Raw genomic sequence first — 25,639 nt, forward strand, 5'->3', positions numbered from 1 at the left:
ATTTTCTACCAATTATTTCCCAATGTTTGAAGCGTCAATTGAAATAGCAGCACATAATTGACATACCCACTGTATTGAGAGCCCTAATTTAAAAAACATTAAGTACCACATACATTTTCTTTTGAAACAATCACAACACAGACTCTACTTATGGAATTTGATATGTTTCATTAAGAATATATATAGTCCATATATAATTTTAAAATAATAGTTAGGAGATGCTCCAGAAAAAATTACAAAGTAGCCTGTCCTCTGGTCTCCAGAAGCGCTACACTCTGGCTGCGTACCTTGGAGGGGCTGCTGCTGAAGTAGTAGAATATCTTGTCCCTGGGAGACAGGCTGCCTCTGTTCTTGTGAGGAGAGATGTAGACAGAGTGGTGCTGGGACAGGAGGACTCGACGAGGGGAGCCAGTGCGCAGAGAGGGGTAGGGCGACAGGGGAGGAACTTCCGCCTGCTGTCGCACACAAACAAGAGGCAAGGAAGGCTGAGATTAACAACTGCAATGTGCAGGTGCCCGGCTGGCGGAGGACCTGAGCGCTCGTGAGTAAAGCATTGAATTACAGAGTGGTAATAAAGCCACTGGTCCACAAAGCAGGGAAACTTGTAACCTAGGTTCTGTAGCCAACGTCCAAAAGTGTGAAAACAGTTACAGAAGTAATTTTTTTTGGTTTTGTTTTTACTTTTTATGATTGTCATATTCCTATATATACCCTTATTTGCTCATTTGAAGGGTGGTATGAAAACAAAACAAAAAACACCACCGAAAACATACATTATGCGTTAAAAAAATAAAGTGCAAGTTTCTCTTAAAGAGGGGACATTCCAAATGTCTTTTTCAACAGTGATTTTTACCCCAGCTGTGATGTTGCCATTGGGGGAGTACCGCAGTGCAAACTCGCGGATCTCTTTGATGTAGATGCTGTTGTAGAACTGGATGAGGTCGCCTCGCTCCTCCTCCTCTATGTCGCTGTTGGCTCCGGTGAGGCGGGTGGGCGTGGGGGGGGCACTGCTGGGCTGGGGGACGGGCAGCGTGCTGCTGGAGCGCATGAGGACGGGGCTCGAGTCTCTACTGGCTGCAAAACAGGAGAACAAACGCACATTGTTCAAGCACAGCAGGGGGATCTATTAAAATGTTTGTTTCTTGTAGATCTGTTGCAGCATGTCGCACATGAAACTGACACTCTTGATTGTCCTGAAAGCTTGTCTGCTATATCTAAATAGTCCCGTTTTAAGGCACTTACTTTTGTCCTTGCTGGCCCCGCTCGGGGAGTTCTGACGGACGCTGCCATCGCTGCTTCCAGAGTTCCGTCTCCTTCGTCCCTTTATCAACACGCTTCTGTACACCTGCAGCAACAAACAGGACAGCATCAGCACAGCATCATTCCTCCACTCCTCTGCAGTGCCATGTTACGTTTCGCACCATTTTTAATGGAGAAAAGGGCCTAATAATGTTACAAAATTTGTAAAAAAAATAACATTGTCTTACTTAAACTGTTTTTTATTTTTTTATTTCCAGTTTTGCTATTTAGTTAAGGTGCCTCCCTTTTAAAAAAAAAATTAAATAAATAAATAAATAAACAGTACCCAAGAGTAGTTCAGCCTTTCATTGCTTTCTTAGGGATTCATCTGAACATATTGTATCTTTAAACTTAGAGGGTGGGGAAAAACAAGTAAAAAAGCTTTACACAAAGCCAGCGTTCTGTTCTGCATCATAGACTTAAAACTGTCCCATAGCAGATCGAAGAAAGAATGAAACTGTAAATGTTTCAACGCCAACTGTGAGAAGTGATTTGATATGGGCAGCAGAGGGTCAGAACTGCAGGAGAGCGAACGCTGGCTGGCGGAGTTTAGATATTCCTCCTCTCACTCCATGACCAACGCATTCCTTAAACTGCTCTGCTTGAGAGCGCTGTTCAGCCCTTTAGCAAAATCAAAGAAGCCAAAGCAGGGGTCTTAAGGGGTCTGCTGCAATGCTGGTAAAAATAAGTGAATGCTCAAGGGGCCGCACGGCCTCTTGTCGCTCCTAATGTTTCTTGCTCCCTCTCGGTCATGTCAGTTTGTATACAGAAGAGACAATAGGAGAGACACTCACGCTGCTGTTGGCCTGAGGCTGAGTCCTGTAGCACTTCATGATATTCTGAAACGACTTGTCCTCCTTTGTCACCTGAAGAGACAGTAATGGATTGATCATTAACGACATGGTGACGGCCAGCGTAGAAGTCAGATCGTACAGCTACATCTTTACCGTGTAAGTTAATACTTCACGAAAAAAAAAGCTTTTAACACAGAGATAAGATGCACTGGAATTTGATGAGGATTTCTCATGTGTGATCTCTATATATATTGCCATACCTTTGTCATGACGTATATAGCGCACATAAGCAGTTGGTCCAAATGGCGGTCCACCATGAGCTCCGTACAGTGGACAAGGGAGAACTCGAAGCATGTCCAGATCTTTCTCCTCAGATGGTCTGAAATATCCATCTTAGCACACAGGTCTCTCAGGCGCACGCTTGCCAAATGGTAAACCTGTTTAGAAAGAAAACAAATAATAAACTACAAGATGGAATTGTTTCTCTAAACATTGGGAAATAATTAGTAGAAAATATGAAGCAGCACTCAAATGCATTAGTGTAAACTGCATTTGCTTAAACTCCTAGCAGCTGACAGTAATTTATACGTCATGTACAGTATGGGAAACAGATGTATTATGTATTATATGGGGCAGCAGTGTGGAGTAGTGGTTAGGGCTCTGGACTCTTGACCGGAGGGTCGTGGGTTCAATCCCCAGTGGAGGACACTGCTGCTGTATCCTTGAGCAAGGTACTTTACCTAGATTGCTCCAGTAAAAACCCAACTGTATAAATGGGTAACTGTATGTAAAAATAATGTGATATCTTGTAACAATTGTAAGTCGCCCTGGATAAGGGCGTCTGCTAAAAAATAAATAATAATGTATTTCTTTTTTAAAATTCGTTTCAGGACACCAACACTGTCAGCGGGGTCTACTGAATGGATCAAAAAGGGTGGCAAATCTGAATGTCGACGTCCTTTAAATCCCTTCCTTTCTGAGGATGAGTTGTTGGCTTTTTCATAAACTTAATACACACATTTCAATGATCTCAGTGGTGGTATTTAGATACTGATTTAGTTCAAGTGAACCTCCGCTGCTGTGTGTGAATTCACAAGGTAATACTGCCAACGAACCAAACTGCATTTGAGATTTGAAAGTGAAAGCGTGAAGGTGGCACCTTCCTGAAGAAGAGCGACAGGGAGCCGGTCCTCCTGGGTTTGGTGCTGGCCGGGCTCTGTTGGCTTTTCTTCTGCTGCTGTCCTGTAGACAGGGCCACCGGTCCAGCCACCTGCAGGGTGGAGCCTGTGATCTGCTGCGTGTTGAGAGTGCCGGCCAGGGTCTGAGCGCTCAGGGGCTGGGGCTGTCCGCTCACACTCACTTGGACAGGAATAAAGGTGATTCCTCCATTCTCGTTAGCTATACCTGCAACGACATTAGCTGTTTAGAGTTTTTTTTTGTGTGTGTGTTTTGTTTCTTTATTAAATAACATGGTGCATGTTGTGGCAATATGTGGTTCTACAAAATGCTCTGTGATTCCTGTTTGTTACCTTGTACGGGTATTGTTACAGTCTGCCCATTGTTGGCAGTGACGGTAGCTGTCGCCATGGTGACCACTGTCTGCCCAGTGATGGAGATGGTGTCGCCTGCCCTGCTCTGCATCGGCACTGTGTTCACTAGGGGTGGCTGGGAGACTCTCACCGGGCCTCCGGAATCAGGATTACTGTCAGCGTCCACAAAGAGCTTCCTCCGGGCAGTCCCTGCTGCTGGGGAGCTGTAGCGCTCATGCAGACTCGCGGGAGATGGGGAGGCGGCTGCTTGGCAAACCAATAAGGAATGATTAACGGATTTCAAAATATGTTGGCATCAGAAATGTAGCTTTATTTATTTATTTATTTTATAATAAAATGCAGATGCACTGAATACTCATTGTATTTCAATATACATACATACATTCTGGGGTCCTTCTTGGGTTGGATGGGGTGGGATGGGGTGGGAGTTGCCGTTGGGGGGGGGGGGGTTGGTCTAATTGTTTTGTGTATTGTATTGTTTTCTTTAATTAAATAAATAAAAAATTGATCACAATATATATATATATATATATATATATATATATATATATATATATATACATACATATATATTTTTTTTAATCTAAAATAAAAGCCAGGTTTAATCTGTGGTCCAGCTACATACCCTTCCCAGCACAGTCGGCACGGATCTCGTTCACCCTGCTGGGGGTCAGAGGGGTGCTGGTGGTACCGGGTCCCTCTGGACTCTCAAAATTCTGGGATGGCATCACCTGAAGAACATGAACACAGTTACTGGGATGCATGCAGTGTGCAATTCTGCTACAGTGGGGATGCAACGTCTTAATTTAGTGGTAGTTCTGGAATCTTTTTGACAGAGATGCGGCAGCTGAGTGATGCGTACTGTTAAACTATAAACGAATCAGTAAATAAAAGGTGTCTTCTAGAATGGCTTGCACTGCTTGTGTGTATCTCTGTGCATTGGTGTTGGTGTCTGTGTGGGTGTGCGTTGCAGGCGAGACATTGACCTCCTCGCAGGCTGGCACTCTGTTCTTGACCCCGCGCATGCTCTCCCACAGAGGGGAGTCCTGTCTCCAGGCCATGCTCTCCAGGACCTGCTCCTCCACCTGGTTCAAGTGCTTCACCACCTCTCTGATGAGCCCGTCCTCCGTGCGGATCAGGACCTCGATCACCTGCCAAGCAAACACACACACTAAGGGACCCGATCGGCACGGGCAATCACAGTGTACACTTCTTACAATTCAAGATCTCTGCAACACTTTACTTTGCAGGGACTCGAGGGTTGTGGGGTGGGGTTTACATGTATTTATTTATAATAATAATGATGATGATGATTAGCATCACAGTGAGGATTTGAAGTTGTAAATGCTGGTGCTGCAGTACAGTTCACATCCGGATCGCTCCAGTTACCTTATAGAAGTGATATGGTGGCAGGTCAAAGATTTCAATGACCCAAGGGAAGTCTCCCGGGGGGCTGTATGAGAAGATGACAATCTCAAGGCAGCAGGCGAGGAGGGACCTGTGGAATACGTCCTGCTCCAGGATCCCCTGCAATTCACATCGTTGTGGAGAATTCAAGTTAGACACAATTCAATAGGTGCACTTCCTAGCTTGACAGACATGTTCCTAAGCAGGTAGTAAACTGGCAGTGACGTGTGTTAGCGATGTGGAGAATTCATAACGGCTGCTATATTAGACTCCTGTGCAGCTGCTTTGGGCCTGAGATGCCAGTTAAAGGAAGCATCCACGCGATCAAAGAAAAGTATGACAGTTAGCAGCCCACGCATGTGTCTGTCTTTTTGTATAACTTTTAAAACGCTTTATCCAGAAGGGGTAAACAATCCCTATACTCTGTACTTACAGACAGGTCTGTGTCCCCTAACCTCTTCTTTTCTTGATTAATGACCCCTTCCAGGATTTTATAGTAAAGCACTTCTGCCAGACGGAAGCGTTTCACAGCAATGTCTATAACAAATAAATAAAAAGGGACATAGAAAATATATCAAATCTGATGCACGTTTTATCACAAAAATATTAATGCAACGGATTTCAAGTGCAGTTCTAAAATTACCATAAAAATAATGCAAATCATGCTACTAACCTTTTGAAAGACCTGAATACTCCTCACTAGATGTGCTATAATGTTGGCAGAATACTTCAAACATTTCCTTCAGTCTGACAGCGATGGACTGAGAAGGGTCTCTTGAACACGTTCTGCCAACACAAGAGATACATTTGGTGTAAATTGCACATTGAAATAAAAAATAAAATAAAAACAAATCAAAAGAGATGTAAAACTGCCTCACTCTTTCTTAATCTCTTCAACCAGGCAATACTTAACAGTAGTGTAATGTTATAAAACCAATGGTATTAAACAGGACTCTTTAAAAAGCGTTCTTGGTGTATTAATGATGGTGTGCATTCTCAAAGACGGTGTTTCTCAAACCATTTTGTTGGCCTAAGAGGAAAGGTGCTCCCTCCAGCCCAGTCCAGGCTTGAGGCATGCTACAAAGGCAATTAGGGGAACTACGCTAGTGGTATTCCCTGCTCTGTGTGGCTGGACAGTCTGCAGCAATGCCAGTCCAGCACTGAACACGTAACGGACGCGCTCACCCTCACCTGAGAGTCTGCAGCAGGGTTTCACTGGGCCCCTGTTTCAGTCCTGTCAGGATGCTGTGTAGGCGGCCCACGCTCTGCGTTGCCGTGGAAACCGGGGTTTGGGAAATGTTGCTCTCCTTTATGTATCGGCGGCCGGTAAGTGGTGTTGAGACTCGGAGGGCCTTAGACTTGAAGAAAACAAGGACTAATTCAGACTCTCCGACAAGGCAAGGCTTTCTCATTCCCTGATGTTTACGTAATACCCGATCACCAACAGAAAGAAAAATATGCAAATCTACAGCTTTACAAATCCCCCACTTGATAAACAAAGGCTATGTGAAGCCTGCCATTTTAAAATACAGCAGGGCTTGTGGAAATATTTCTAAAGTGATGTCCTACAGCAAAGGCAGACGCCGACACATTAAAAAGCACATAAGTAGCCAGCAAATTAATTAATTCAACTGTTTTCTGAGACCCTGACACCATGACCCTGTCTCCTCACCTTGTGGAGATGTGGCTGGAGGCCGTGTCTACCCTGACCGCGCTCCGTGGGGTCCATGTCCAAGGCGGAGTGCCTGTACGTGCCGGGGGTTCCTATCTCCTCATTGGCCTCTTCTCCTAGGAATATCCTCTCATCTAAACTCCCCACCGACAGCACATACTCCTCGTAGGCCCGGTTTAGAGCTTTGCTGTGGCAGAGGAAACACACACACACACGGGTTAGTAAGCTTTGCTTTAAACTACCTTTTTTTATTTACAGGTATTCCACTCAACTTTTAAAACAAACTTGCCTGGAAATGTATCTTCCTGTTCTTATGAATGTTTTACTGTCTCATCTGCTAGCATGTTTATGTAAGGGGATTGAACACAGCCAGCCTGTATGACTGTTTTGAGAGCAGAGCTGAGGGAGACCCCCTGCTCCAGCTCTAGAGCTGATGAAGACCCCCTGCTCGAGCTCCAGAGCTGATGGACACCCCCTGCTCCAGCTCCAGAGCTGATGGAGACCCCCTGCTCCAGCTCCAGAGCTGAGGGAGACCCCCTGCTCCAGCTCCAAAGCTGATGAAGACCCCATGCTCTAGCTCCAGAGCTGATGAAGACCCTCTGCTCCAGCTCCAGAGCTGATGGAGACCCCCTGCTCCAGCTCCAGGCTGACTCCAGAGCTGATGGAGACCCCCTGCTCCAGCTCCAAGCTGGCTCCAGAGCTGATGGAGACCCCCTGCTCCAGTTCCAGAGCTGATGGAGACCCCCTGCTCCAGCTCCAGGCTGACTCAAGAGCTGATGGAGACCCAGTGCTCCAGCTCCAAGCTGGCTCCAGAGCTGATGGAGACCCCCTGCTCCAGTTCCAGAGCTGATGGAGACCCCCTGCTCCAGCTCCAGAGCTGATGAAGACCCCATGCTCCAGCTCCAGAGCTGATGAAGACCCTCTGTTCCAGCTCCAGGCTGGCTCCAGAGCTGATGGAGACAACCTGCTCCAGCTCCAGAGCTGATGGAGACCCCCTGCTCCAGCTCCAAAGCTGATGGAGACCCCATGCTCCAGCTCCAGGCTGGCTCCAGAGCTGATGGAGACCCCCTGCTCCAGCTCCAAAGCTGATGGAGACCCCATGCTCCAGCTCCAAGCTAGCTCCAGAGCTGATGGAGACCCCCTGCTCCAGCTCCAGAGCTGATGGAGACCCCCTGCTCCAGCTCCAGAGCTGATGGAGACCCCCTGCTCCAGCTCCAGAGCTGATGAAGACCCCATGCTCCAGCTCCAGAGCTGATGGAGACCCTCTGCTCCAGCTCCAGAGCTGATGGAGACCCCCTGCTCCAGCTCCAGGCTGGCTCCAGAGCTGAGGGAGACCCCCTGCTCCAGCTCCAGGCTGGCTCCAGAGCTGATGGAGACCCCCTGCTCCAGCTCCAGAGCTGATGGAGACCCCCTGCTCCAGCTCCAGGCTGGCTCCAGAGCTGATGGAGACCCCCTGCTCCAGCTCCAAGCTAGCTCCAGAGCTGATGGAGACCCCCTGCTCCAGCTCCAGAGCTGATGGAGACCCCCTGCTCCAGCTCCAGAGCTGATGAAGACCCCATGCTCCAGCTCCAGAGCTGATGGAGACCCTCTGCTCCAGCTCCAGAGCTGATGGAGACCCCCTGCTCCAGCTCCAGGCTGGCTCCAGAGCTGAGGGAGACCCCCTGCTCCAGCTCCAGGCTGGCTCCAGAGCTGAGGGAGACAGCATGGTATGGTGTTCTCTTGGCGTACTGGGTTTGAATCCAGCTGACTTGTACCTTTACTTTCAAAGACTTGGATCATTTCCTATATAGGTAATGAAAAAGCAAGTTCTTCCATGGAAGTGAGATGGCACAGTAGGCTAATTCACTAGTATGCTATGCTGTTCTCCTTGAGGCACTGGGTTCAATTCCTGGTGATTCCTTCCTTTATTTTCAAAAAAATTGGTTAATTGACTTTTATATAGTCAAGTGTGAAACACAGCTCAAATCCAAAATAAAGGAAAGAATCACCAGGATTTGAACCCAGTGCTCACGGAGAACAGCATCACATGCTAGTAAATTAGCCCACTGTGCCATCTCACCCCCATGGAACTTGCTTTTTCATTGCCTATATAGGAAATTATCCAAGTCTTTGAAAATAAAGGAAGAAATCATCATGCTTTGAACACAGTCCCACAAGATAGACCAGTGTAACATGCTAGTGAATTAGCTCACTGCACCACCTGGCTCGTTGTAACAGTGTGGTAGTCTAACTTTGTATATTTCCCTTTTCAGAGATTGCGCAATTCTGGAGTTGAGAATCATGGATCACAAATGAAACCAAGCTGAGAATCACAACTTATCCCCAGGTTTACATCACAATGTAATAACATGTTTCATGCAGTAGGTGAGCCAGCTCTGTTGGGACTGATTCCCAGGTTGGTGGGTTCAAACCCCATGTGTTTTCCTTTCATTTTCAAAGGCTTTTGATAGACTCAGTTTTACAAAACGGGACAGTCTCACAGTGGTCTTAAACATACAAATAATAATATAAAGAGGTTGATATCAGATTGTATATGCAATGCTATGCTCTCGCATGGAGCCAAGTGGTGCATTGTGATAATGCAGTGAAATGTGGTGTTGTTCCCCTGGCATGACTGGGTTCAAATTCAATTAGTTCCTTCCTTTTTCAAATGAAAAAGCAGACTCTTTCACAGCAGTGAGATGACACAGTGGGCCAATTCACTAGCATGCTGTGTTGTTCTCCTTGGGGGATTGGGTCTTCATTTTATTATTAAAGAGAAAAGTACAGTTTGCCTCCTTCCTCTTCAGCAACATCCCCACTTTGCACTCTCCTCCCTGGCATGGCCAACCCTTAAAGAGTGTCCGCAGCGTCTTGCTGGTTCAGCCTGTATCCGATCCAGCATTCTAACGGCTCCTGTATTCTAAAAGCCTTTTCTAGTGCGCTGTGCATCGGGTTCAGCCAGCACCCTGGAAACCCCACTGACCACAAAGCTTTCCTGCCACTATCCTTCACCTGCACTTTTCCACATGAGCAGATCATCTCTGTAGAGCCAACAACTGCTGATTGATGGCCCTTTTCCAAGAGCAACTCTTGTGTAAGGTTCATTTGCTGTTCAGTTGCTGCATTTTTCAACTCTTGTTTTAAACTTTGCAAGTCTCTGTCGATGCAAAGCAAGCTCGGCATATTCTATTTATTTGTTTGTCATTTCCAGATAGTGGCTGTGGTCTGCAAATAGGAAAGCAATGCAGAGTGTTTGCAGGTTGACTGCTGATAGAAATGACTATGGTAAGGATTAAACTCTTAATGTTCTCACACAGTCCTTGTTTTCTGTAATATACTTACAAACTATCTCCAAAGTTTCCTGGATCTAAGAATCCTGAAAGATTTTCTTCCTTTCCTTTTAAAATCTATAGGTTGAGACAGAAGACACGTATTAGACATGTTATTCATCTAAACACCTGTATAAAAACCAGTTATCGCATCTTATTAATATAATAGGGACAGCGCAGTGGTACCATGTTAACAGACCTGGATATATTTAACTACTGAAGAAAGAACCACGTCTCAGTCTGTCTACACATCAGCTTTGTGTACATCGTACAGTAGAGAAGGAGCTGATGTGACTAGTCTAACTTCTGCACCACTCAATCTCTCAGAGTCCACTACGTGCCACACACTGTGGTATACACTACATATAAATGCCTGCAAATTGGTTTAATGTTGATGTCTTTGTGGTGGGATCCCAAATAAGCAGTGATCTCCAATACCCATAGATAATAACCATGAAAACCGGAGCCGTCTCACTTACTATAGTATGTATCAATGTACTTAAACCAGTGCTCACATATCAATCAATATCAACAATTACAAACATTACAATTGAAATCTGAAGCAGAGCTGCCATACCTTTTTATTAAACAGTTTTTTGATGAAAGGTTTCCAGAAGTGCTCTTTAATCCCTTTAGCCTCCAACACCAAGCCGTCATGCAGACTACACAGCTGCTCAATGATGCACACCGCTTCTGAGGGAGCCTTATAGTCCTTACTGTGAAGGTCTTCAGGGAGCCCTGAAAACAAAGGGAACAGCGATGCTGCACAGCGCTCCAGTACTATAGGAAAGAGAGCTCCACTGAACACTGCACAGCGCTCCAGTACTATAGGAAAGAGAGCTCCACTGAACACTGCACAGCGCTCCAGTACTATAGGAAAGAGAGCTCCACTGAACACTGCACAGCGCTCCAGTACTATAGGAAAGAGAGCTCCACTGAACACTGCACAGCGCTCCAGTACTATAGGAAAGAGAGCTCCACTGAACACTGCACAGCGCTCCAGTACTATAGGAAAGAGAGCTCCACTGAACACTGCAGGGTGCTCCAGTACTATAGGAAAGAGAGCTCCACTGAACACTGCACAGCGCTCCAGTACTATAGGAAAGAGAGCTCCACTGAACACTGCAGGGTGCTCCAGTACTATAGGAAAGAGAGCTCCACTGAACACTGCAGGGTGCTCCAGTACTATAGGAAAGAGAGCTCCACTGAACACTGCAGGGTGCTCCAGTACAATAGGAAAGAGGACTCCTAAACTTTCCTAAAACTAATACTAATAAAAGCAATATATTTTCTGCACAAACTGCACACTCCTGTAGCCACTAACAATTTAGAAGAAACAGAGTCTCACCTGACAATCCTCACTTTCTCTGGCAGAGTGTGATAGCAGGAACACATCCTTTACACAGCACAGTAACACACATACCTTTCTGGAGTGCTTGGAACCACTGCTTGAAAACGACTGCAATTTACACTGCTGACTCAATGGAAACTTCCTCCCCCCCCCCCCCCCCCCCCCCTCTCTCTACTAATTATTCACAGATGTCTTCGTTATCAAGCCAGTCTTCTTCCTCACTGGCTGGTGCCCTGGCGATCAGACACTGCGAGGTTTGAGCAGGAGATATTTATCAGAAGGTTTGCCAGATCCACTGGTTGAAGTCTATGGGTCTTTCAATCCCCACCTCCTGAAGCTGGCAGCGTAGCAAGATCTCCACAGGAACTGTGCACCTTTACAGCAGGACTCATTTCAACTTAAAACTTAAAATACTGTGCAAGTGCAGAGTTGTTAACCCTTATGCAACTTACTATAGTACACCTATGCAAATCCAAAGCTCATTTCACCATTGAAGAAACTGACAAAGACTAATAGTCGCAATGTTTACTAAAAATATCACCACTGAATGCTTTATAGTTACGGGTGAAATACCTTTTCAATCTTTTCAAATGGCAGGCAGGCAAAAAGACAGCTGTGCTGATCTACACAGAACAGCCAAAATGCAACACTTTAAAGTTAACAGTACGTGAAATGCCACATTGGGCATTCTTTTAAATGCTTTTAGATCAACTGAATAGACGACATTATCTGCACTCTGCGCATGCAGCACTGCACTTTATAAATTAATCAGCACTCGGGGTCATACCAGAAGGCCAGCTCAAGTACAACTCAGTGAAATAATAATGTGCTCACCTTTAAAGCTGGGATTCAGCAGATCCTTCCGATTGGTGCAGAGCAGAGTGGTCCCGTACACCAGATCCAATGCACACAGCAGGAGATGGTAGGAGTTCACTAGGTCATCACTGATCATAGGGAAGTTCCCTGGAACAGAGGAGGAGAACACATTCTAGAACTCATTTAGAATGTCTGGAGCAGGTGAGCTGGTATCTGGAACTCTCAGTCCTGAACTGCAGAATTAGTTTTCAAACTTTTCAGATAAGTAAAGGACTACTCCACACTGATGCTGATGGCTGACTGAACTGTCCATTTATACCTCTGAACACTTTCAGAAAGCTTTATCAAGGTGCTCTATACAAGCTTTCATTAACCCAAGCCTTGTTTCTAGAATGCACAAGGAAAGCAACTGACTCCTCACAGAACAGTCACAACATCAACAGAACAAAAACAAGATTCTAGCTCTGTGGTCCTACTCCTCTCACTGGTCATTTTAAAAGACATGTGACCAAAAGATCCTGCTGCTGCTCATGCTGAAATAGTTTTGTGGTTAATGTGGGCCGACGTGATACAGGCCGTGTGTGATACAGACTGAGCTCTCCCAGTCACGAAAACAAACCCCAGGATGAATCCTGAATCCCCCAGACAAACAAACAATTCCTTTCACATGCTCACACACACGCACACAGGCACGATTTAAAAGCTTCCTGCTCAAGTGTACCATCTGCACACAAACTCCAACCACAAACTATTACAAAAAAATTAGCTGAATGGAAAACAGTACAACAAACATGCACAAAGGTCACTTTGTCTCCAGTATAATCTTTCCTTCTCCAGTCCCACGGCAATTCACTGTTTAAAACCTCTGCATACTCGGTCCACATCCCTTATAAACTGTTAAGATAATGTAGCCAAAATGGCTACTCGTGAGAGGCAGGCCATTTATGAAGTGTTTCATTCTACACAAGCTGCTGAATTTAAATACTGTTTTGTACAGGTTTTTATATTTATTGATTTATTTGAATTTAACAACAAAAAAACTTGCAAGAATGTACTGTATGGTCTCAAAAGTTAATGTATAAATTAATTATACATAAATAGAAAAATATGCACAAAAATTAACTATTTATTTATTTTAATCGATGCAAGATCACAACCAAAAAGAACAGAAAACTTTGCCTTAAATATGCAAACAAGTCCTAAAATTACATTTAAAAAAAGTATTTTCTGGTTTTTTTTCATGTCTATGAATGAATAGCCTTTCTCTTTCCTCAGAAGCAGCAACAATTACAAGCAGAATAAAACATGATATGACTTCTACTTACTGTTGTGATCTAACAGAGCAATAAAAAGCAGCGAGCTTGCAGCGTTCTCACAGAAGCCCCATGGGTCAGTGCAACAGCAGAGGAAGCTGCACCCACTGGCAGGCACCTCTCTGACAGGCAAGCCTAGACTTGTCATGTATGTGTGGTTGCTATGATAAGAGACGGAGTCTGATGGGAGCCATCAGCAAGCACAGCCATCGAGGCAGCAAACACAGAGGGGGGGGGGGGGGGGGGGGGGGGTTCTGTCACCAGGGAGTTTTAAACAGAGGTTTAAACATGTCACTGTTTGAGATGAAAGCATAAACTGGGCTTTTCTCACTGTACTGTATTGAGGTATTGACAAACAACTTGATTTGGTCATTATTATGGAGCTGTACAATAAATGTTACTTACTGTATGCAGTTTGTGCTTTATGAATCTGGCCCTATTACTTAAAAAAAAAAAAAAAACCCTTAGCCTTATAAGTGTGAAAGTGAATTTTAACAAGCACTTTCATTGTAGTATATGTATAATGTTTAAGAAGAAAAAAAGAACAGTATTCACTCTGAAGACATCATCTTGCAGAGTGTAAGCCGTTGCATTAATCAAGGGCATATTAGAAGCGCTATACACCAGCGATAGAGAGGGAGAGAATGATTGCCACACATTAAATACAGGGAGCACATGGCCGTCCTTACCTCACAGTTAACAGCAGTGAAGGAGTTTCTTTGCCCCACAGTCCTGGGTTTCCAGTGTCTTCTTACCCATGCAACACACCGGGCAGTTTTGTGGGAAAGTGCCCAACGCTGTTAACAATTTATTCCACTAACTCTCTCAACTCTCATCTCCAGGTGAAAAGATGCAAACCCGTGCATGCCCCAGCGCACACAACCAGCGCTGGCTACAGAAACACTAAGCAGCTTGCTTACCTTTAGCATGTACAAACAGGATCCAGCAAAAGTTAAAAAGTTCAGACACTGTGCAGGGCTGACGCCTGTGGAACACAGAAATACAATGAGTGCTGCTTCCAGGGTTTCATTAACAGACACAAGCAAGTCTCAGTACAGCACAAACACTACTTTTCAACTTTTTCCATCCCACGTTAAGGTGCTCTGGTAATTAGAGCTGGAGAGCCATGAATGTATTCAGGTCAGGCCACCTTAACCTGAAAATTGAATTAAACACAATACTTAAGGAACTGCAATAAGAACAACGCAAAATGACTGAAAACATGTTAAAGAGGAAAGAAGACAGTAAATATATACAGTATATATATATATATATATATATATATATATATATATATATATATATATATATATATATATATACATATATATAGGAGTTTGATAACATGGTTTGTATGTTGTTCATTTAAAATTGTAATATTTTGAAAAACCATAAATAAAAAATGATCACAAGAGAAGATGAAATTGGAGATTATCCATGTATGCATTGTCTTCCTGCATCTGTAGCTTTGTCTCAAATTTGGGTTTGCAATGGGATCTATAAACTACGCACCTGCGTCCTTTCTGTAATTATGTAACCTTTCCATGGACCACCTGAAAGGAGGCGGCAGACCACAGATTGAAAACCACTGTTCTAGATCCTTCGACCCGTCTTTAATGACTGTAAAGGACAGCAGTGTCATCAAGCTGGCAGACTGCCGCAGCTCAGTACCTTTGTTTCCGACTCCGCTGCTGTCTGGGCGGATCCTCCTGGGAATCTCGGAACACATCCTGGAATATGGGGAGGTACTTCTTGTAAAGCGCTGCAGACACAGTGAAGTCCCGCTCCAGCTTCTCAGTGCGCTCGCGGAATTCCTGGGAGAGACCTGCCATGTCTTCCCATTTCCTCATCTTACTGAAAAACTCAATCAAGCTGATGATAGGAGAGTAGAGAAGAGACACGGTGAAATCAACAGCTGCTGCCTTTAAAGCAATGAATGTAGATTCATATCAAAAAATGTCCCCAAAATAATGCAACTCATCCAGTGGAAATTGCACATTTTCCTTTTTTTCTTCCTTATGGAATGCCCAATGGATGCCCTAATACAAAACTGGAATTAAGCAACCTAAAAGCCAAGTGCATCAATGCTGTGTTTTATTAGTTTCATAACAGCATTACTTTAATAAAAAATAATGAATAAATGGTGTAAGACTTTGCACTGCAGCAAAACACGTCAAAGCATAATTGGAAAATGAATTGCCCGGTTGATATTTACCTCTGTTCAGAGAAGCGTAGGATTCTCGTTAAAGACACATAGTTCCCTTCAACTGTGCCCTTGCTTACTGTTGGGACTGCCTTTCTGCATGCAACATACAAGGCACACGCGAGCCAGTGCAGCTCACTACCCTGCAATGGCAGAGCAAAGGAAACAAAGTGTGTTAGTAACACAGCATCAGAGCTGCCAGGATCATGAACAAGAAACCCCTGTGATCTCCTGCAACCCTCTGCATGCACATGGCAACATGGAAGTGTGACGAAGCGCAAGGACTGACAGGTGCCTCCATATACTGTATGCACCCTCTGCATGCACATGGCAACATGGAAGTGTGACGAAGTGCAAGGACTGACAGGCACCTCCATATACTGTATGCACCCTCTGCATGCACATGGCAACATGGAAGTGTGATGAAGCGCAAGGACTGACAGGTGCCTCCATATACTGTATGCACCCTCTGCATGCACATGGCAACATGGAAGTGTGACGAAGTGCAAGGACTGACAGGCACCTCCATATACTGTATGCACCCTCTGCATGCACATGGCAACATGGAAGTGTGATGAAGTGCAAGGACTGACAGGCACCTCCATATACTGTATGCACCCTCTGCATGCACATGGCAACATGGAAGTGTGATGAAGCGCAAGGACTGACAGGTGCCTCCATATACTGTATGCACCCTCTGCATGTACATGACAACATGGAAGTGACCTAGTGCAAGGACTGACAGGCGCCTCCATATACTGTACCCCAGATTAGAATATTCTCAACAACATGTGGTTAAACATGTTTTAAGCTAAGCGGCTCTCTAGATACAGGTAAACATGTAGATGTATGTATGTAAAGACAGACAGACCACTACCTCTTTATATGCACTAATAGGACTAACAGTACGACTTTCTAGTGCCTCTGCTTTCAGCATCTTCCACAGGGAAGGCAGCATCACATTTTACAGTGTAATCCATGCTGCAGCGGTGCAGAATTGCCGTGGAATCCTTTCAGCCATCCTCCACGGTTTCAATACAATCTTGTATACACTCAATGAAATACAGTTTTGTTTATCCGTTAACGCAGCTTCATTAATTTTGTTGGTGTTTTATGAAAATTAGATTATACATGTGAATTTGGGTTAAGAAAATGGGAAAATATTGTTATGCGATTGAACTTTAAAAAAATGTAAATTAAAAAAAAAAATTATTAAGAGGTTAGGTTTCTTAAAAAAAAAAAAAAAAAAATTCTATCTTGTAACAAAATATAACACTCATTTACTACAATAAGAGTTTAACCCTGAGCTCCGTGCTGAAGCTGGGGATTAACTAGTCCCCAAACCTCCTCTTTTTTTCGTTGCAATTGGTACTAAATTAGCACACTACTGCGGATGATCCCGAGATAGTACCGTATTAGCGAGTCAGACAGAAAGCATCGCTCCTTCAAACGCGCATTGCACTACCACAAACAAAACCAAACGATGTACGCGTTCCATTAATGAATGTATTTATTGAATGGATTTCTGTTTATTTCTGCTTCACTCCCCCTTACACGTTGAGGCCGTTGACAGGTTTGTGCTGAGTGTCATAATGTACAGACATATATAAGAGATATGGAGCCTGCGTACGCTAATGACATATTTTTATAGCGTTAATTCTTACCTCCAGGGTATAGTTCTCGCTAATGCTTTCGTAACTGTCCCAGGCTTCGCTGCTAGCGGCCTCGTCCATGTTTAGGTTCCTGCAGAAATCTTCAAACCTGCGTTTGGTTCTCTGTAACGATTCTTCCTCTTCGTCGGTCATTTCTTTTTTAAAATATCACGTATGCTTAAAAACAACCTTAACGAATAATATCACACTTTAACAAGTCTGGTGTAGTGCTAACGCAGGACAGACTAAATTAGTACGAGAAATGAATACTGTATCGGTTTTGAATTTACAGTACAGTATGTATTGCTGTGTTTTACAGTGTTGCCATTTAAATGTCCTTTGACTGACAGCTGCTCCGTCGGTTTCGCAACCCCTACGTTGGAAACACCAACCAGTCAAGGCAAAGTGCCACGGCTGCGTCAGAAATTCAGCGCAAGAGCCCTTTGTGAATAAGACTATAGCATTAGGTTTCTCACAAAAGCCCGTCCCCTAAACGTTGCAGCGCCGGAAGCCGTGGGCGTCACTGCACAGGCTCGGCATAAACTTCTTGTTGCAACTAGGTCAATAATTCTTTGTACAGTTGTGTTTGTGTCGGTCTCGGCCTAAGAGATTTACAACGACACACACACACACACACATATATATATATATATATATATATATATATATATATATATATATATATATATATATATTATATAGCCCGATTAGTGCCAAATTGCAGCCGACTTCTACATCGCATAAAAGAGAGGTGTTAGTATATAACAGCGTAATAACTTCCGTAATGTTTGTGTTTTTGTGTGTATGTTTAAAATATATGAGAGAGAGAGAGAGAGAGAGAGAGAGAGAGAGAGAGAGAGAGAGAGAGAGAGAGAGAGAGAGAGAGAGAGAGAGAGAGAGAGAGAGAGAGAGAGAGAGAGAGAGAGAGAGAGGAGAGAGGAGAGAGAGAGAGAGACCTCTTCAAAATGCCTTTTTATTGGCCATTGTCACCTGGCCTCACAAGGATGTGCCTGTCTCTGGAATGGGTGGATCGAATAGCTTGCCAGTTAGAGAACTCTCAATTCCCAGAACTCCATTAATCCATCCCCTTGCATTCTTTAATTCCAATCTCTGACCTCCCAATTGAATGGAATTCCAGAATTCTCTTCAGTGTCTTATTGCAGGAAGCCGTTGATTTAAAACATAAGAATGTGATGTTTTACTCTGGATGCAATTGTCAGATGCAGGTTGTAAGAAAACACTAAAAGTACACAAATGTATGTATGTCCTTGTATTCAACATGTTAAATACGAAATAACTTAATGGAAACAGACAGACTTCATGGATAGTCAAAAGAATATGTTTAATAAAAATAATTAAACTTCCATTTGCTCTATAGAACTTCATAGAAAGTAATTCAATAAATTACAAATGACTTTTTTTTTTTTTTTTGTAAGATGCTTTTCCTCAACTACAGAAAGCATTATTTTGACTACACAGACCACAACTTGCAAATATTGCAACTGTCCAAAGGAAAACTGGACTTCTGAGTGACTTTTCAAGATATCATCAAGCTTGGAACAAAAGATACAAATACAAGGCAAGAACAGCTCATTTTCTCCAGCAACTATTTTACATAAAGTGTTTCCATTTAAATGATTTAACTGTGTCGTTTATTAGTGTACATTTTCTGTTTTGCTGTGACACCTGCATACAGAAGACTATTTGCATATTGGTTGGCTGACACACTTTCAATTGTGTTTTAATTGATAGATCTCCATTATTGGGGACTTTTTAAGTCTTGATATTAAACAATGCAGCACTTGTAGTTTGTTGCTGTAGTCCGAGCACATTAAAAAAAATAAAAATAAAAAGAAAGTTATTTTCATATTCAGAATATACTATCCTCATTTGATTGCATAATTTACTAATAAATAAGAAGATTTCAGCCATACAGGGACATCATCGTAGAGTTAAGGGACAGTTTGAGATTTTTTTTTTCTTGCAGGTGTCAAACTCACCAAGGTCCAGATTAGGATTAAGCCAGGCTGCTTTTGTACAGTGCCCACAGCGATGCAGAAAGAGACAGAAATACAAATACCAATTTATCAACACTTTTTTTTTGTCCTCCCCACAAGTGGATGTGAGACGGTCACAATAGCTATACTTTTACAATGGGCTTTCCTGCAGAAAATTAATTCATGTAGACAAATACCTTACTCAGTGGGGGTGGGGAGTCCCTCGGTCTATAGAGTATCGTTAACTTCTAATTAACTTAATTTAAAGTAATCTAGACAAACGTTTTGGCAAGATGTATTTTTATGTTATTATAATGGATTTTAAAAATAATAATTATAAGCCTCTGTCTTGAATATGACCTCTCTGTGGTAGTGAACAAAGCAGAACAAAGTGATAAGATTATAGGCTGCTCACACTCATACCAGATCAATATCAGATCAATCATTTATGTTCTATAGACTCAAATTGAGCAAGAACCGCATCTTCTACTACATAAAAAAAAAAAACTTTATTAGATTCATTCCTTTGATAAAGCGCCCTAAGAAGGTCACTGTAACACAGGCAGCACAACGCTGCACATGGCCAGTTCTGTGGGTGTCTAGACTGGGCTTCTGTTTCCGCTATCAGACTCCCCTCTTTAAAAACAGCCTTTTCCTCTTGCTTAATTGCTGCCACTTGTTCAGTTCCGCACTTTGTTCACTCGTTCTTTGTAATTGCTCTTTTCTGTGGATGACTCCCATTGCGTAGCAGTTCAAGACCATGCCTAGTTCTGCTATGAGCTGAACGTATTAGTCACACTCCAGGGGTGAAGTCTAGTGCGTGTGTAACTGAACTCGCAAGGCTGCCTGGAACGACTCACACTGCTTCCAATTCAAAGCCTTATTTTTACCTCCGCTGTATTTCCTCCAATCCTCCATCTAAAACTGCACCAGAGAAGCTTTGCACAGACTGCAAATTCAACCTACCAGTACACACACAGTCGAGGGGAGAGGCTGCTGACAATGATACTGCATCCTCCACTCAGCACCACTGAATGGCACACTTAAACTTGTCATCATTATACTAAAGCTTCTGGATAGTTTTACCTTACGATATCTGATTGATACTGAAGTTGTGGATGAATTACCTTGATATTCAGAAGAGAATTGCTACACACATTTTAGAAGCCTGATCAATACATTTTGGTTGCTTTAGTGTCGTTATGCCAAACTGAAATACAGCAGACTTTCCACAGTCACTAGGAGAGGAACTCTGAATGCAATTGAAGATCACATGATACCGTTTTATAATGAAGGAGGGCCTGTTTTACATTTGGCAAGGTAACAGTGTAGGTTTCCTCCACATGTACTGCGCACTCTCCACAACCTCAGAGGCACAGGATACACAATACTGCCTTTTGAATGCGACCCATGCTTTAACTTAGGTCAGTTATTTTCTTGATGTAATACTAGAGCAAACAATGACATCGTCACTGTACCTGCTTTTGCTCCGCGCTGCATTTGTCCTGAACTTTATTAACTTTAGCTGAATCTGTGTAAAAAAAAAAAAAAGCCAAAGACAAATTGCAGTCTGCATTTGGTGTAACAACGCAATTTGTTTCTCATCTTCATGCCATTGCAGCCTAGCAAGCCCAAGGATCAGTTTAATGATGGCATACTCAATTATACAACATAAATCATTTCCGCATTCAGCACAGCTTACAGCACTGATATCAGTGAAGTCATAGACTCATCTCTACTTTTCAAAACGAAAGGTCTCGGGCTATCACACCTTTCCTTGTAGTGTCCAGCCTAGATCAGGAGACCATTCTGGAATAGAACTAAGTGCAGCCAAGCAGATATCAACATGATAGCTTGCAGGCCCTTGCTCCTTCTTGGGTAATTTAGAAGGGAGAAGGAGGAGGCCCACCACAGACCAAACAACTCAAAATTAAAAACATAGCAAACAAAAAGCAATCTGCTAGATGAGCACGACACTGCACAGGATTACTGTGGGTTTTTAAAACCTTTCAATTGCAAACAATGAATGAAACTGCTGTACACTTTATAATGTAGCTCAGCTGAGGTAACATAGCCAGTTTAAATTGGATAACTGGGAAACATGTTTTTTTTTTTTACTGTACCTGAATTTGAAATATCAGCAGCAGTGCACTACAACACTAGACAGCATCCTGAGCCCCCTTCCCGGTCGGAGCAGGGATCTTTGGGGATCGCTCCAGTTCACTTGGGGATTGTCCGTGCACCCCCCCCCCGGCTTGATTTCAGACCTGACCAGGATCTCTATAGAGCAGTTAGCTCTCTAATATAAATTTACTATGCGGGCACAGAGATAAACACTAGGGACTGTTTAATCAAGGTTAAAAGTGCAATTCAGATTCCATTTATTAAGAAACACTAAAATATGCACTGTTTTCTGATCCAGTAAAATATACTGGATTCAGTTCAGTAAGTTTACTGTTTTTGTATTTACTAAAGAACATTTTTTTTAGGGGGAAAAAAAACCCAACAACAACAAAAAACCGTTAATGCACTCTCTTGTCACTTATTAATCTTGACCCACGGTCTGTACCGGACTGGAGATTGCAGTCACTGTGAAAACCCTGCGACACAAAGAGAACCAAGCCACTAACAGAACTGGGGCGAGTCCCAGAGCAAAAGCCTCCGATCAGAAATGCTAGCCTTCATTGAGGATGTGAAGAAATGACAGCGAGGAGCACAGAGATTCTACAGTTTCTGTGACATTCAATAGCTGCCCGAGTTATTGCTGCATTTTCCAAAGTTTGATCTGTAAATTAGAAGTGTCAAGGAGGCTGTAAAACTATTTACAAAATAAATCAAAATATGTATAAAGTTGTTGTTTTTTCACTCCAAATATATTAAATGTACAGCTCATCCCGAGCGTACTCTTTAATAAAATTAAACCCCAACAAAAATTAAAATGATAATGCCTTTCTTTTCTTGCAATTGTACACCTTTGTGTAATAAGAAGTTCACATATTCAGAAATCTAATAAAGTTTTACATGCAAACTGTCTTTCAAAACAATATTGTACTTCTGAACAATTACTGAAATTTCATTTCAGATACCCCTAGATAGGGTTTTCTCTTTCTTTTTTTTTTTTTAAACACTTTTTTTGTTGCTATGTACAAAGAAAAAAAAAAAAAAAAAAAGAAAAAAACACAATTTAAGTGCAGGGTATATATATTTATATACACACACACATCGGCTCAGTCTTCGTCGCTCGAGTCCGAATCATCCGATGAAGATGATGAACTTCCAGACTCTGACGATGAAGAAGAAGCCCCTTTCTCAGAGCCCTCTTCTGTGCTGTTGTCCTTCTGGGGGTCCACACCGCCGGGCCCCCGCTCGTTCTCTCCGCTCCCCTCTTCCTGAGGTTCGCCCGGGGTATCCTGCGCCGCTCCTTTGGAGGCCTTTGTGGCGCTTGAGTCACTGTTTGCACTCTGTTGCATGTCGAAAAGATTAGACTGAGACAATGCTGGAATAGGAAGATTAAGGCTTGGCGTGAGTAGCATCCCTGGATAAAGCATACTGGATAGTAACAAGGGGTTAAGAGCCAGCGGGTGGTTTGAGGCTGCAGCTGCTGAGGCTACAGCAGAAGCACTTGGTGGTGCAGCAGTGGAGGTTGAAGGAGAGCTGGTCATGGAGGCTTCTCCCGAGCCAGCCAGGGGACCTTCTGTCCTGTCGCCCTTGGCTTCTGCTGTAGACGGGTCGGCGATGCTTCCCTTCTTGTCCTCGGAGCCAGGCGCCTCGGGGCATGTGCCCAGCAGGCCGCTCATGTCCAACAGGTTGGGCAGCCCCGCCATGCCGGACAGCATCATGGGAAACATGGCGGCCAGGTTGTTGGCGTCTCCGGCTGGCAGACCCATCAGACCGGCGGTCAGCTGCAAGGACTGGAGGCTCTGGAGGTTCTGTTGCAGGGCCTGCAGGCTGGACAGGTCCATCCCTGAGAGCAGGCCATTGGTCAGCAGAGGGGTGACAGCCATCGCAGGGCTGCTGTTCCCAGCGACCGCCTTGGAAACCTCGCTCTTCGGTCGCCGGCCTCGTCTGCTCACCTCCTGGCGAACCACGGGTCCCGTGAGAATGCGGTCGAACATGCTTTCTGGAAGGAAGCCCTGGAACAGAAGGCATTTCAAAGTGTTAGCACAGGCACTGCACCATCCTTGGCTGGTAGCTGGGTTTGTGTGTTTTGCATTTAACAGGTTTGGTTTACACTATTAAAACTTGGGATTATTTTGGTTTTACAAATTTAGGTCATCTATGTTGGAGGGCAAAGGATTACCAAGAATACAAATGATGTCAAATCAATATCTACCAGCGCTGCAGCTGAGTTTTGGGCAGGTCAATAGTACAGACATTGTGAAACTGCTCAATCCATTAAGGGCTTACATATTAACCCAAAACCAAATTGAAGGGTTTAAGTAAACCAATTAAAAAAGAACTGATGAATTAAAAAAGAACTGATGAAACTGGGTATATCTGCTGATACTACCTGCAGACATGACCCTTTATTACAGCCTCTTGTTAGACAGATCAATAACGCTACATATACATATATATATATATATATATATATACACACACACACACACACACACACACACACATAACCCCTGTTAAAAAAATAAATAAATAAAAGGTTTTCTGTGCTTTTTTGTGTTATCTGGTAATCATCAGTACTAACCTCAGTAACAGTGCGCTTTGTCTCAGTGAAGCATGCTTGTTACCCAAGGAGAACAAATGGCAGCAATGCAAAACAGTGCTGAAGGAAGTTCTGAAAACCTTTCTTGATAAAAAGGGGAATTCAAGAATATAGCCCATCGAATATCATTTATTTAATTAAGGACCTTTTGTGTACAGTGGACTAGACCAGACACTGCTGGAATTCAACCAGGGGCCCCTGCAATGTTTTTTTTTTTCTTCAGTGGAGGACAAGAAGGAAACTCCGTAAGGGCTGAGCTAAGTGGATTCTTCAATTGCCAAAACTTTGTGTTTTTTGTAAATGAATGTACATTTTTGTGGGGTAAAGCAGACGTCATTTTCTTTACATCAAGAGTTGAGAAAACATATCCCACATAAAAGAAATACTGGTTACACACCAGTATCTCTCTCTCTCTCTCTCTCTCTCTCTCTATGTAAAGACTGGTTACTTACAGAATGCTTCACTACCTCTGCCCATTCAGGCGGTACTCCATACTCCCGGTTCTCTTGCAGGAATCTGCACAAGTCCTTCAGTGGAGGAGCAAATGCACCTCCCACCTACAGAGTGAAAACACAACAATCTCCCGTTAGCACAGCTACTGATGGTACTGGATGATGGAAGAAAAAATTGAGCTTTAGCTATGCGGTGCCTTTGCGACACATTTTCAAGGTTTCAGTATGCAGCTCCCTCATGTAAACGGTCTGCGTGACGCTGGCTCTACCTTTCTCGCATTCCGCCGGTTGATGACCTGCACCCTCTCCTCTCCAGTCAGGCTGTTCACATCAATCTTGTTGGGATTTCTACACCGATGCCTCTTCTGTTTGGGTCTGCCGTCTTGAAATGTCATTTTACCAAGTCCCTGGAAAAAAACCAAACCAAAACAAAACATGAAACCACCATATACAGAAAAGAGGCAGCATTTTGGTTTTACACTGATAGCTAGTGTGTTTATAGTTTAAATACGAAAAATATATATATCAAACTCACAGGAATGAATGCTCCCACGTCTGCTACATATCCTGGGTGGTCCTTCAGCCACTTCTCCAGATCCTTCTTCTTGGGTGCATCGTCCCCAGCGAGCCGCGTCCCGTCCTTCAGGTTAATCACCGGGACTCTGCTCTCTGTGTCCAGTGCTCCTGGAGGCTGGCTGAGCACCTGTGCTGGGTTCACACAGGAGCTGTCCTTAGGGCCACTGCCACCGCCTGGGCTGAGCTGTGAAAGAAACCATCACACCCTGTATGAACACTGCTCATGCACACAGAAAAACGGCTGCAACGCCGCAAAATCTTCCAACTGATGGACCTTTCCTTTGCAGTATAGGAACAGGGTGATCCAACACATTCTTTACAAGGGGAACAGGTTTATCAACTACTGGTAAACCACAACTTCCACCCATTGTTCTTGAATTACTCTTTAGAAAATCTGCAACGCACTGATATGCTTTGACCGGTAATGTTACAGAACTAGCAACTGCTGTAAAGCAACTACAGGTGCATGCAAGAGCTCTTAAAAACACCCCACCCATGTTGTTTATTGAAAGCTTTAAACATGTAC

General features: G+C 43.6%; 2 protein-coding genes across 21 annotated transcripts in view; both read right to left on the bottom strand.

The window, feature by feature from the left end:
- Nucleotides 1-17,926, bottom strand: part of LOC117425692 (retinoblastoma-like protein 2) — a 20,148-nt gene extending 2,222 nt beyond the window's left edge. Inside the window, exons 1-21 of one of the 6 annotated variants that reach the window (XM_034042864.3) lie at nucleotides 17,381-17,922; nucleotides 15,729-15,859; nucleotides 15,185-15,385; nucleotides 14,434-14,498; nucleotides 12,219-12,347; nucleotides 10,611-10,771; nucleotides 10,047-10,111; nucleotides 6,723-6,909; nucleotides 6,242-6,402; nucleotides 5,724-5,836; nucleotides 5,484-5,587; nucleotides 5,033-5,170; nucleotides 4,630-4,794; nucleotides 4,269-4,374; nucleotides 3,623-3,886; nucleotides 3,253-3,497; nucleotides 2,354-2,530; nucleotides 2,094-2,165; nucleotides 1,243-1,345; nucleotides 854-1,074; nucleotides 288-455 (exon numbers count right to left, since the gene is read on the bottom strand). In XM_034042864.3, coding sequence (XP_033898755.3) covers nucleotides 288-455; nucleotides 854-1,074; nucleotides 1,243-1,345; nucleotides 2,094-2,165; nucleotides 2,354-2,530; nucleotides 3,253-3,497; nucleotides 3,623-3,886; nucleotides 4,269-4,374; nucleotides 4,630-4,794; nucleotides 5,033-5,170; nucleotides 5,484-5,587; nucleotides 5,724-5,836; nucleotides 6,242-6,402; nucleotides 6,723-6,909; nucleotides 10,047-10,111; nucleotides 10,611-10,771; nucleotides 12,219-12,347; nucleotides 14,434-14,498; nucleotides 15,185-15,385; nucleotides 15,729-15,859; nucleotides 17,381-17,521 — 3,117 coding nt within the window. In that variant the 5' untranslated portion in view covers nucleotides 17,522-17,922. Of the gene's footprint in view, nucleotides 1-287; nucleotides 456-853; nucleotides 1,075-1,242; nucleotides 1,346-2,093; nucleotides 2,166-2,353; nucleotides 2,531-3,252; nucleotides 3,498-3,622; nucleotides 3,887-4,268; nucleotides 4,375-4,629; nucleotides 4,795-5,032; nucleotides 5,171-5,483; nucleotides 5,588-5,723; nucleotides 5,837-6,241; nucleotides 6,409-6,722; nucleotides 6,910-10,046; nucleotides 10,112-10,610; nucleotides 10,772-12,218; nucleotides 12,348-13,525; nucleotides 13,728-14,202; nucleotides 14,499-15,184; nucleotides 15,386-15,728; nucleotides 15,860-17,380 lie in introns of those variants that run through there. The other 5 variants (XM_058993933.1, XM_034042862.3, XM_058993936.1 and 2 more) reach the window with 5 other exon arrangements.
- Nucleotides 17,927-18,691: 765 nt separating this feature from the next.
- LOC117425687 (chromodomain-helicase-DNA-binding protein 9-like) overlaps nucleotides 18,692-25,639 on the bottom strand; it is a 67,907-nt gene continuing 60,959 nt past the window's right edge. For all 15 annotated transcript variants that reach the window (XM_058993947.1, XM_058993946.1, XM_058993945.1 and 12 more), the window contains 4 exons: nucleotides 25,073-25,297; nucleotides 24,807-24,944; nucleotides 24,538-24,642; nucleotides 18,692-23,498 (listed from right to left, as the gene is read on the bottom strand). In XM_058993947.1, the coding sequence (XP_058849930.1) occupies nucleotides 22,593-23,498; nucleotides 24,538-24,642; nucleotides 24,807-24,944; nucleotides 25,073-25,297 (1,374 nt within the window). In that variant the 3' untranslated portion in view covers nucleotides 18,692-22,592. The remainder of the gene's footprint in view (nucleotides 23,499-24,537; nucleotides 24,643-24,806; nucleotides 24,945-25,072; nucleotides 25,298-25,639) is intronic.

This window comes from Acipenser ruthenus, chromosome 20 (assembly GCF_902713425.1).
Source record: "Acipenser ruthenus chromosome 20, fAciRut3.2 maternal haplotype, whole genome shotgun sequence".
Lineage (NCBI taxonomy): Eukaryota > Metazoa > Chordata > Actinopteri > Acipenseriformes > Acipenseridae > Acipenser > Acipenser ruthenus.